Source organism: Strongylocentrotus purpuratus, unplaced genomic scaffold (genome assembly GCF_000002235.5).
Source record: "Strongylocentrotus purpuratus isolate Spur 01 unplaced genomic scaffold, Spur_5.0 spur5_scaffold_10, whole genome shotgun sequence".
NCBI classification, from domain to species: Eukaryota; Metazoa; Echinodermata; class Echinoidea; order Camarodonta; family Strongylocentrotidae; genus Strongylocentrotus; species Strongylocentrotus purpuratus.
The window spans coordinates 12,894,053-12,907,336 of NW_022145595.1; the positions used below are offsets into that span (position 1 = coordinate 12,894,053).

General features: G+C 37.6%; 1 protein-coding gene across 1 annotated transcript; it reads left to right on the forward strand.

The window, feature by feature from the left end:
* Positions 1-6,365: 6,365 nt before the first annotated feature.
* LOC115921682 lies at positions 6,366-11,816 on the forward strand. The gene is made up of 4 exons (XM_030979551.1): positions 6,366-6,632; positions 8,383-8,520; positions 9,871-9,968; positions 10,288-11,816. Exons 1-4 carry the CDS (start codon positions 6,464-6,466, stop codon positions 10,597-10,599), a joined length of 717 nt encoding a protein of 238 aa, XP_030835411.1. The 5' UTR covers positions 6,366-6,463; the 3' UTR covers positions 10,600-11,816.
* Positions 11,817-13,284: the final 1,468 nt, after the last annotated feature.

Consider the following 13,284-nt stretch of genomic DNA (forward strand, 5'->3'; position numbering starts at 1 on the left):
TGGAATGAAGTGGTCTAAATCCAGACTGACGATCTGATGATAGATTATTTTGGTTAAGGTAAGAATACAATTGTTTATGTACGGCTTTCTCTAGATTTTTTGACGAAGAGGGCAGTAATTTGCAATCTTGAAATCAAATGGAAATCGTGAAGTTTTTAATGATTGGTTAAATAATATAGTCAGTGGTTTTGCAATGATATCTGCAGATAATTTGAGTAACTTGGGATGTAGACCATCCATTCCTATAGCCTTTTTACAATCAATATTGCGTAGTTCATTTCTAACAAATTCTGATTTTATTTCTTGAAATTCGAAAGAAAAATTGGTTTGAGATAACGTTTGTAAAGAATTGAAATTATCATCTACAATGCTAGAACATGTACCAGTTTGTAGATTTGAACTCACATTATTAAAAGATTCATTCAATAAACTTGCCACCTTTACTTTGTTAGTTATTATTTCATCATCAATTGAGTTGTGTTGCTTTCCTCCTTTTGCCTTGAAGGCAAGAGTTTTTTCAAAACTTTCAAATGTTTGCTCAAATCATTTCCGCATTCTGAGAACTCATTTTGGTAATACGCTCTTTCAAGGTTTTTGTTTAGGTTATGTGCTTTGTTTCTATAAAACTTGAACTTTTCCCAGCAACAATAACACTATGTCTTTTTTTTATACCTTTTCTTATAGTAATCACGGTTACGTGCCAAAGTAATATATTCATCTGTAATCCAAGGCACCCCATTTCGTTTTCTTCTGACAGAAATAAAAAGGTGCATGTTTATCACTTCATATTGTGAACACAGATTTGATATTAGACCACATTTTATCAACTCTAACATTTTCTTCATTAAACTCAGCCCAATTTTGATTTCTCAAGTCCTCTTGAAATTCACTTTCGTTAAGATTCCGAAAAGATCTAAATTTACATATTTTTGAATGAAGCATTGGATTTTTGCCTTTTACGACTAAAATATTGAACAGTGATCGCTAAAACCAATGGGCAATTCACCGGACCTCAAGTTAGCAATAAAATTCGAGGTAAGTATTAAATCAATGAGTGTACTATTATGAGGTGTAACTCGTGTAGGCTCATTGATTAACTGCTTAAGCTGACAAATACGACAAATATCCTTAATATTTTTAGACAATGTATTATCATTTCTCATATTACAGTTGAAATCACCCACCACAACAATATTATTTGACGATGACAATACTTTCTCAATATTCCCTTCAAGGACGGTAAAAATATACATGGGCAGGAAGGTTTCCTGTATAAAATACCAACAAAAATCGAACTACTACTTGTTCTTTTGATTTCTAGCCACTTTAGTTCAAACTCCTTTGTTTCAAGATCTGTTCTTCTTTATTCTTCATTCGAATTAGAATCTTGTATTATATTCGCAAGTTGAGAATATCCAAGATAAGTTTCTACGGGAAAGATTTCTTCTTGTTCCCAATAGGGAAAATGTTTCAGAGTACATACAGTTCATTGCCAATTCTCAAAAGATTCATTCGTATCATCGTATTTGCATTTAGGAATTCCTTCACATACTATATTTTGAAGGATATTATTCAGGGGGAGGGGTACTCACAAGACAAACGGGGGTGTGCCGCTCTATTGGGTCTCTTTTTGACAAAGAATCCCTAAACATCGGTCCCATTTTTAACAAAAATACCATTAAAAACTGGTCTGTTTTTTCAAAATTTCCCCAATTTCCGAAATTGTCGGGTGTTTGCATGGCAAACACCCCCTGGCAAACATTCCCCCTTTGCATGGCAAACATCCCCCCTCCCTGAAAAAATTGAGAGGGGACGTGTCCCCCCCCCCGTCCCCGGGATCGCAGCCCCTGTCCCCTCTTACTTTCTCTCCTTCTCACTTTCTTTTCTTTCTTTTGCTCTTTCTTTCTTTCCATCTCTCTTTTCTTCTTTCTTTCTTTCTCTTTCTTTTTTTTCTATCTTTCTCTCTTTTTTTTTCTCTCTTTCTTTTTTTCTCTCTTTTTCTCTCTCTCTTTCTCTCTCTCTCTCTCTCTTTCCTTCTCTCTCTCTCTCTCTCGCTCTTTCTCCATACACTATCTTTCTAACATACGATATGGTCACAAACAGACACGAATGACATTCCAAAGTCCATAGGACGGTACTAGCTGCCCACCATCCCAAATAACAATGATTCTCAATTTTAGCTGTTTTATGTGTAGGAAGGATGCGAGTTTACCCTCGTCGTGCCCTAGAAGTTGATGTGAAATATTCCTGGCGTAGTCATTCCCTCAGTAATTATTGTGTTTATATGAAATAATTTCCAATTTATCAAAGAATCTAATTTCCAAGTAGCTTAAACCAGTAGGAGTAAATTGAATAGGAGGTTTGCACTGTTTTTTTCCTATTAAAATTATGAAAAAAAGTTGTTTTTATTTAAACTATTTCAGAAGTAAATAGTCTCAGATTTTTAAAGTTCATGAAAGATTATGGGAAGGCACATGCACTTCGAGATAAACATTAAAAAAAGGTAAAGACTGGTATAAGAACAAACAGACAAAGCAACTAATAAATATACATAATGAGGGAGTGACTTTACAAACTCACAACCAAGTCGCCAAATTGTAAAGTGATTTTGACAGTAGTTTTCCATGGTTTTTAATGTCATTAAAAAAATCATATGCATTAGCTTTTTTATCAATTGTTCCATATTTCTGAAACATTTTTGTTAGTTTGATGTTTTTGCTTTATTCACAGCAAATTATTCTTGGACTAAACCTTTTTTTTGGCCCGAGGGACCAAATATAACTCTCATACCATGGTCTGTATCTGCATTCCTTTGCTCAAAAATCTGTTCACAGAAAAACTACGTTGTGATTTATAGCTGTACAAGTTCATTTCGCTAAGTTACGTTACCGCATAACCGTTAAATGTATTGTGCTGCTATGAGCCATTAACCATATCATAGCGATGAAAATATCTATACTTTCAATCACACAGAACAGAGATATTCATAAACACATGTAATAATATATAAGTAAATTTATTATCTGTCTTCGGTTGAATGTTTACTTTTCTGTTGGCAGCGTGATTACAAATTATGAGCAAGGCAAGATCAATGTGTGAAACAATTATCATTATTTAAAACCGAGATATTCTAAGTAATTTTTTCCCAAAATCGATAACAAGATTGATAACTACAACACTGCACAATGATCAATTGAATACTGTCAATATTGGTCATTTAACCAAGTGCAGAGTTATGAAAATATATTTCAGAGAATATATATAAAAATATATTTGCCAGTTTTTCAAAAGCAGTCCTGTGGTAGTCCTGTGGTAGTACATGTATACTGCATATACATGTACTATGTACTATTAACTCCTTTTGCTACGATGTGTTCTACACCGCGGATTCCCAATTATCCGATCCTTCCTGTATATCTCCAGGAACCTGATGATAACCTGTACCGGTCGTGGCCTTCGAGGTGTCTTCAGGGATATCATCAAGGCCAGTCTGTGTTGCAGCTACGTCCGGAATGGCTTCGGCTATATCATGCTGATTGCCGCCTTCAAATCGTTTACCCTTGGTGATCAACGCCATTGCTATGGCCGACAACCAATAGAAAGAACCACTCACGTAAAACGGAACTGCATAAGAACCTGTGGCATCAGACAATTGTCCTGTAATTGTAAGAGAAAATGAGGCAAGAACTTAATCATACTATACTTCGCTAAGAGGATGCTTAACTATTTTTTAACTACACTCTTAATTGTTTTTGTTTTGGTTTGGGTGTATTCTTTACCAGTTTTTCCAGTAATGTTAAATATGGATCCACCCTTTACACTTAAGCATGCTAATTTTCCTTAAGAAACTGTGAAATTGGCAATCATGTTACCAATTGGAACACGACGTCATTAGTTAGTGCTGATGTCTGGTTGGTTCCGTTGGGATAAATCACTAAGTGGGCTGTAGGACACTTGCTCCTGCGACAAGCGCTCCGTGTCAAGTTCCTTATACAAACCAAATGCGTATCTTCAATCCTGGACCCAACCCTCTACCAAACCCTAACCCTGACCCTGAACCTGACCCTATACCTTTGATGAAATAAAGCCATGATCAATTATTGTCGCAGGAGTAAATATCGGACCATCTCACTTGGGGAGTGTTTCATAAAGAATAAGATCGAATTTAAGTTGGACTTATATATGGCAGGCTGTTTATGCCACTAGTTCCTCTAACCATAAACGTGTGTCTGAATAAGTAAAATGGCAATTAATTTTTATTTGTAATTTAACGACAGCTATGCGAGACTAGTTAACATTTAAAAACTGAATTCCATTCAAAAAAAGAAATGGATATTATGTTTTATTTCAATAAATAAACGACTGATATGCAAGACTAGCTAAACACCTATGTTTGACATTTTTTAAATATCTAAGCTAAGTATTTCATTGTGTTACTTTTTATTTGCTGATTTAATTCTTATAAAGGCCTGATCTGCAACAGTACGCAAAAAGTAGTTTCAATTTTGATTATTTCAATTTATAAAACGACATTTCTATTCCTTAACATTTGTAAACGACTGATGTGAAACACTAATCGACGCACCCCCCCCCTCTTTTCTCGAAAGGGTGTGCTAAGACGGTCCTCCGCTCTCAACGCACCCTTTCGAGAAAAGCGGGGGGCCTTTTATCGAATGGGTGCGTTGAACTCACCACACCGCGCCGCACCGCACCCTTTCGATGTAAGCCTGGGAGGATGATGTTCGGGAGCATTATCAAGGCCAAAGGGCAAGAACCAGTATAAATGTGAATTAAATGTAACTGTAGTTAGGTTGTGGCAAGTAAATACATTGTATATCACCTTCATGTTTTTTGTTAATAAACACCAGTCATATAAAAATCGTTGTTCGATAACTCCTTTCTCTCAGAGACCGTAATTGTATGTGTGCTCACTTGGCCCGGGCCTTGCGTGAGCCTTATTTTAGGCTTGACTCAGCCTATACCCTGGAGTCTATACATTCCCCATTTTCTTATAAAATAATTCCCCAAAGTTATAACAATACGATAAATGTGACAATGAATATAAACAAAAATAGTATCAAGTAATTTCGTTGACATCTGTAAAGGTAAAAAAGTGAGCATTTGAAAAGGAAGGATCAGATTGAAACAGAGAGAGAGAGAGAGAGAGCGAGAGAGAGAGAGAGAGAGAGAAAGAGCGAGAGAGAGAGAGAGAGAGAGAGAGAGGGGGGGGGGGAGAAAACTTTCCCGATAAATCTTATCCCGTCCATCTCAAGTTGTGCCATGCCTTATTTGAACGTGATTGTGGAGGGACAGAAACACCGGCGGAGAGAGGAAGTGAGACAGTGGCAGAGATAGATACAGAGAGAGAGAGAGAGAGAGAGAGAGAGAGAGGAGAGAGAGAATGAGAGAGGAAGTGAGAGAGAGACAGAGAGAGACAGAGAGAGACAGAGAGAGGAGGTGTGAAATTCCCGATAACTGTTCCGTTCACCTCAAGGTGTGATCCCCCAACTCCCCCATAATGATACAGATCCATTTCCTTATATGGAAGGAAATGACTTGGCCTAGATAGTTGATGCGGAGAAACAGAGAGATTAATAGAGAGAAAAAGAGAAAGAGAAAGAGAGAGAGAGAGAGAGAAAGAGAGAGGAGAGAGGAGAGAAATATAGAGAGAAAGAGAGAGAGAGGAGAAATAGAGAGAGAAAGAGAGAGAGAGAGAGAGAAAGAGAAAGAGAGAGAGAGAGAGAGAGAGAGAGGAGAAATAGAGAGAGAGAAAGAGAGAGACAGAGACAGAGACAGAGAGAGACAGAGAGAGGAGGTGTGAAATTCAAGATAACTCGTGTTCCGTTCACCTCAAGGTGTGATCCCCCAACTCCCCCATAATGATAGAGATCCATTACCTTATATGGAAGGAAATGACTTGGCCCAGATAGTTGATGCGGCGAAACAGAGAGATTAATAGGGAGAGAGAGAGAGGAATAGAGAGAGAGAAAGAGAAAGAGAGAGAGGAGAAATAGAGAGAGAAAGAGAGAGAGGGAGAGAGAGAAAGAGAAAGAGAAAGAGAGAGAGAGAGAGAGAGAGAGGAGAAATATATATATATATATATAGAGAGAGAGAGAGAGAGAGAGAGAAAGAGAGAGAGACTTTTTGAAGAAAAAATTGAAGTCCCATAATTTTTCAATAATCATAAATTATGGGGGGGATTGTAATTGGTATGCGACCATGCATGGGCATCCCTGCATTATCCGACTTTATTCATACAAATTTCCACTTCATCACACAAAGCGCTCTAGTTGTGTATGCAATGCCTATATATATCTCATGAAGTGGCCCATTGAGCTGAATGAATATATATATGTGTATTACAACTGAAACTGCTCTCACAATTCAATTTATCGGAAAAGGGTTCGTGTACGTAATGGAACCCATTTAATCTTGCGTTTACGTGCGATACAATCAGTCCAAAATGGCGGGCAATGATGAGCTGCACATCGTTTTTAACTTCTTTGAGAAGGTATCCAAACCTCCCGAACAAGACTCGTATGAAGATGGCATGAAGTTCATCTATGAATGGGTCAGGAAACAGCCGAGTTTTGTTCTTGGTCAGATTCACAAGAACCTGGATCAATCGAATGGTAAGTTAGTGCAAACTCCCATCTCACTGGGAAGTGTAATATACTACATGTATGTATGTAACGTATGCATGGACTAACTATTTAAACGTTCCAGATCATGTTATATTCATTCACACAAACGTTCTTTACGTTCTTTTTATTTACATATTGTTTTTATTGATTAATTTATTTCTGCATGGTTCAACAGTTTACATAGTACGATTATGACCATCACGGTAGTAAACACTTGGAGACGATCATTATACGTTTGCAATTATATACAATACAGAAGCATACAGAGGTTATATGGTGGTTATTTTACCTGACTGGTAAGCTAAGAAAGCATGAATGCTTGTTAGTAAGCAACCAGACGGCCGACGGCTTTAGGTCCTCTCCGAGGGACTTTGTAATAAGGATTATGGCAGTACAAGCTTAATAATGCTTGAGAGATTGCAACCACATAGCGATCTATTTTTAAAGTGGTAGAAGTAGAACAACAAAAAAGGTTCAGCTACTACTAGGCCAACTTAGCTACTATTAAACTATTGCTTTATGCCAAGTTTTAAGAACACATATTAGAAAAAGGCAAAAATGTATAGGAAAGAAGAATGAGAAAGAATAGAATGAAATAGCCCTGCTATTTAATCTCCAACAATTCACATAAATATGTCACAAAAATATGAAGAAGAAAAAAAAGTGATCAAGACTAGTAAGCAGGCGCAAACCAGCCAACAAGCCCTTGCCAGTCGTTGTGTGTGTAATGACATGGACCGATCACGTAGTAGTTCCATGCAGGGAGGTGTCCTTGGTCCATGGTAATACACTGAGAGACAACAATAGGATCTGTACTACTGTTAGCCGCCTCCACGACAGCCAGAGACTATATAGGCTCTGCTCGATGCGCCATAAATGGTGGTAGAGCACTAGAGCGTCCAATTAGAGTCTGTGCTTGCAAACTAATCGAGACTACGGTTGAAGCAAATACCTGTCTGGTCATTGTCTGCCGAACGGAAGTGGGTCCAAGGTACAACCATGAACCTAACACAAATGGTACAACACTGTCCCTGATTACCCCACGGATATACCAGTGACAAATGCTTTACCATGCGCGCGTTTAATATCGAGGGTGTGGCTCAATCATACGTCAGTTACGCCAAACCGACCATACCACTCAGGGTACTGTCTTCTCTTGAGTCAGTCTCTGTGTTTCTGTGCCTCTGACCTCTGTCTGTGTCTATGTTTCTCTGTGTCTTTCTGCCTCTCTGTCTCTGTGTCTCTCTGCCTCTCTGTCTCTGTGTCTCTAAGTCTATACATGACGCATTTTATCTCATACTCGTCACTTTGGATATTTGAAATGATAGACTCCCGACCATACCCACTCATAGTGTAATATGGAATCAGGTTATCAGGGTAAACATGACCCCCCCCGTTGTCCCTCCCTTATACACGCTAGTGCTTTTGAGTACTTTAATAACTTGTCATTAGAAAGGCGTCAGCATTATCACAATCAACACTAACAATGTCATGCACAATATATTCTACTTAATTTTTAACCTTTGTGCCCTTAGCCGAACTGACAAACCATTCAAGGAATAATTTTCTACCAGGTATCCACTTGCTACACACCGGTTGAGGAACTTGCTTGGGGTGGCAAATTTAGATTGGTTGCTGGTTAAATCACACAGGTTTTTTTTAACCAGCAACCTTGACAAATTGGTCAGTATGACGTCACACTTCGGTACTCTAAAAATATCCGAATGTTTGATTATAGGATCATACAAGTACGTGAACTATGTTGGATTCAACAATGGAGACTTTCATGCATTTCGACAAGGACCACCCCCTCCTGAATGGATTGAAGTCGGGACGAAAGGCCTCGGTGGAAGAGAACTACGAGTTTGCTACCCAGGTATGGATCTTTTTTTTTTCTTCTCTCTCTCTCTCTCTCTTACTCTTTCTCTGTCTCTCTTTGTCTGCATGTCTCTCTCTGTCTCTCTCTCTGTCTCTCTCTCCCTCTCTCTCTCTCTCTCTGACTCTCCCTTTCTCTCTCACTCCTTACCCTCTCTCTGTCTTTCTCTTTCTCCCTCCCTCACTCCCCCTCTTCACACTCCCCCTCCTCCTCCTCTCTCTCCTCTTTAAACAGACAGTAGCGGATCCAGGAATCCCGACCTCTTTTTTGTTTATCTATTTGTTAGAATTAAACAAAAATTGTTGTTTTTGTTTCTTAGTTGTTGTTAAAGATGAATATAAACAATTCAAATAGCTTTGATAAGACCAAATGTGGAGTGAAAAGACAAACTTGGTGTCAATTTGTGTAGAAGTACACATGGGAAAATAAAATGAATGATCACATAAATGGGACTTGCCCATATAGTTGCATAGAGTTAGGGAGTCTGGCACTGATAGAACTGAGGAATTATTAGTGTGTAGATGAATTGTGAATGAATATTGTAAAGGCGTGTTCACCGATCATACAAAATAACTCTCTTTTTAATTTAACTACGAGGAAACAAGGTTGCACTGGTAACAAAATACATGATAAAAAGTATTCCCTTTTCGTTATGTTTATCGAAGAATATATTATGATAGACTAACACTTGCAAGTGAAGCCAGTCAGGCGAATATGATTCAGAATGAGAATCACATGAATGAGGATCGTGGATATTGCACGGAGTTTAAACGATCATGAACGAGATGGACATGAATAAATTGAATGCGACGAATGAATAGAGCTTACGACAATGGTAGAAATGACGTCGAAAGTCCATGAAGATGATGAGAGATGAAACGAAGAAAGGGGCTCACGCCAAATCAATTTCCGGGAAGTTAGGGCTGGTTACTGGTGATAACTGCAGTGTCCAGGGCCATTACGCCATTAAGCTGACACTTGTTGACACATATAGGGTGGCAGTGCCTGGCATAATGTCAGAGGGCAATGTCCTCCCAAATTGGGTTTGCAAAGTAACAATGAAATTGGGAAATGAAGAAAGATGAAATGAGGAAAATACTACAGAACTAATGTGCGCATGCCCTCCTCGAAAAATAAAAGTATGATTCATCTCAGACATTAAGAAAAGTGAAACGTTGGTGTTGACGAAAAGTTCTTCTCGTATCAGATTTCACAACATGAAGAATTATCAAAGGAATAGAATACTCGTCAATTTATTTTGTTATTGAAATCACTAATGTGTGTATTCGTTTTGTTTTGCCTCCCCCTCCTCCTTTTATGAATGGTAATTTTCATGTTTAAACATTACAGGAGGTTACGCAGAAGTGGCGACCACATCTGTTGAGCCCATGTGTACCACGCGAGCTAAGGATCAAGAAAAGTCTTTCTATCTCCTTGTCAATTATAAGGTGGGTTAATTTCTAATTTCAATGAAAGAATATTCTCAAGAGAGCTTCTAGAAAGTGAATTAACATTGAAAAATAATTTTTCAAGCATTGAAAAAGCATAAGATGGAAAAGCACACATCTTAGGGGACAAATTGGTTTGGCAATTAAGGTGGGGGTCGTGATTCTCAGATGTCAAACCATTAAAACCATACTGTACTAGAAGCACTACCGCAAATCACCTCTCGGGGCCTTCATGCGTAGAGATGTTCTTATTTCAGTTCCTTCGATTTGAGATCCTTTTTGTTTCAGTTTAACCCTTTTTATCATTCCATTCTGATAGGACTCTGACATAGATGAGGCAAGTTACAGCGCTTTCGAAGCGGAGTGGAAGGCTAAGACTGGAGCTGATATAGTAAGTGATGCATTCCCGACCGATATCAAGAGGGGCGACATGGCTTTGTATAAAAGACGTCAACCCGGAAAAACTCCTTTCGTTTACGTCCTCCGCGTCGAAATACTTCCGGGGGCATCTGCTGAGAATGTTATCCAGCTCCTGCCGATCCTGCGGGAGAAACTGACGGCTGGAGGGATCCCGTTCAGCGACGTTGGTGCCTACAGTATTTGCTACCTTTGTGACCCAGTCAAATGTTAAGCCTGCACCAGGAGCCTTTAGGTCATTCACTTTCGTAAATCACCACGTCCAACTTTTAATGTAATCCTTGTTTACATATCATTGAAAAATACTTATTATACTGTCTCTTCTTACGAAAGGTATAGCATATCACATGAAATGTCAACTTACATTTCATTGGTTGAAATCTATTCACCCCTCTTTTAGTTCTTATCTTGACGTTGGATATTTTAATAGCATATTCTCCCGATACGTCCAATTCTAAAATGATTGTATTGATAACTTTTTCGTTAAAAAGAAATACCAATCAGCGGAGTGTAGAGAGTGAGAGTTAAATCCTTTTACAAACATAACGCAAGTCTTAAGGAGAGCAGTAACCTTCTCCATGTTGGCCATTTCCAATGGAAATAAATCTGAATCTGAATCTAAAATAATATGGCCCAATACCCAAACTAGGTCATGTTGCATACAATATACCCCCTGATGGTACCTTTGCCACCAATATTAACCACTCTGCGTTACGTGAAAACGTGTCCTTCCTCTGTTTCATAGACGTTGGCTATGTTGAGTGGAAAACACTCCGTCCCGCTATCATTACACTGTTGATCAAGGAGTTCTCTTGTGTTGTGAGACTTTTAGAGTACTGGTAATTGAGAGAATAATAATAATTAGAAAGAAAAAAACACCTGGATGTTTTAAAGATGGCTTCAATTTGCCAGTTCGTAGATACAGGCCAGATAAAGGAAATTTGTACCAGAAATCTAAACCCATGGAGACATAATATTGGATTCGCGCTCATTAAAGTTATGTAATCATTATTCATATATTTACCGACGGTACATTTTTGATACACAGGTGAAATGTCCTTCTCAAGAGGGCATACAAAGGGTATTTGTGAAGCACATCCATGACTTTGGCAGTGATTATCCTAAATTGGACGAAGTGGGACGTCTCCATGTTTAACAAATATGGGATTATTTGGGGGTCATGTACTATTATAAAAGCTAACTATGAACTGGTCCGTTAACAAATATGTCGTATACAATAGGATTAAGTTTATCTCCAAATCGATGTTGCAATTGAGAGAATGGAAATTATAATAATTGTTTTTTCTCTACAATTTTTTTTTGTAATGGATATAGCCTGTTTTGTAACCTGGTATTTTACCTCGCACGGTGTGATTTATTGTCGTAAAAATGCAGAAAACAATAAAACATAAGTACTGAAATAACCATGGATTGAGATTTAAAGTTCGTTTTACATCTTCCATATATTCATATGCAGACAAGAGAAATGCATTTGAAATAAGAAATTTACAGGTTTTGTCTTTCTGTTTACCATTATAATTACAACATGTTAAGCTTTTGTAATGTTAACATGCTTTGATATTTGAAAAAGCAAATAATGAAACGCACACTTTGGTAGATTTCCTCATAAACAAGGCATATTGTTTAATGATATAAAAAACAAGTTCAGTTAAGTTAAATTTACTTTCCACAACAAAAAAGGTAAATAATTGTACAAATTAACAACATTAAAAACAACAATTATGGGGTGAGCAACTGCAAGAAATCAAAATCAAATCGAATACGAAAGAAAACTCGTCATACCACTATAAATTTTTAATATTTTAGACAAAGAAGCACATTATAACAAGATGGGAAAACGAATACTTATTATATTATTGTGGAGAGAGACAACATGAACACAGTTGAATAGTCTTAAATGCGTTGGCACCCAACATATAATACAAATTAAATGTAGTGTTCACTTTTATATGATAAAACTTAAATGAAAAATGTATAAAAAAAAAAAAAATATAATGATAAACATGGTGCACAAATTATACATTTATATTTCACAAACATATGTACACAAAGAAATTAGTTCTCTACTATTTGTTTAGCTGATTTGGGTATTTATCAAACATATTTTGTTAAAGCTTGCGTTTCAAAGATTGGAGTGACATTGAGAATATAGTTTATTTTGGTAAAGAAAACGAGAGAAAAGAAATGAGAGAAGGAACGAGAGGAATGAGACGAGACAAGGAGACGAGAGAAAGAAAGATTGGGAGTAATTGGAAAATATATATGATAGTAAGAGGTAAGAAGTGAGAGAGAAGAGAAACATGTAAGAGAGAGAGAGAGGGAGAGAGAGACAAAATATTACATTGAGAGATACATGCATATAGACGGATGCTAGATAAAGTGAGAGATGATACAGATATATAAATAGGTAGGTGAATAGACAGACATAATACGATCGCAACTTCTTTCTAAAAAATCAAATAAAGGCAATTTCAATACCCTAATGTATGTCCCATAGAAATCATGATTAATACATACACGGAATATGTCATTGTAAAGTTTGCTCCTTTCAAAAGATCACGTACAAGGGCCAATGAAATATCAAGAGTAACGTGATCGTGTTATAGATAGAAGATAAAGAGAGGGGGCAGAGAAAAACAGTGAGAGGGGGTTGGGGAGCGAGGGAGGGAGAGCGGGAGATAGAGGAATAGGGGTAGATATTGAGAGAAGGAGATAGAGAGGGAGGAGGGGTTGAAAATGGTTATCACGAGTAGCGTAGCGTAGGCCTGTTCTTGGTATGGGGCACGATGGTAGGCTACATAGGGCAAAAGAAGAGGGAATTAAATCCATGGCAAAATATATCTTCTCAATTTGTTCAACCCCTCCCCCACACGCACAC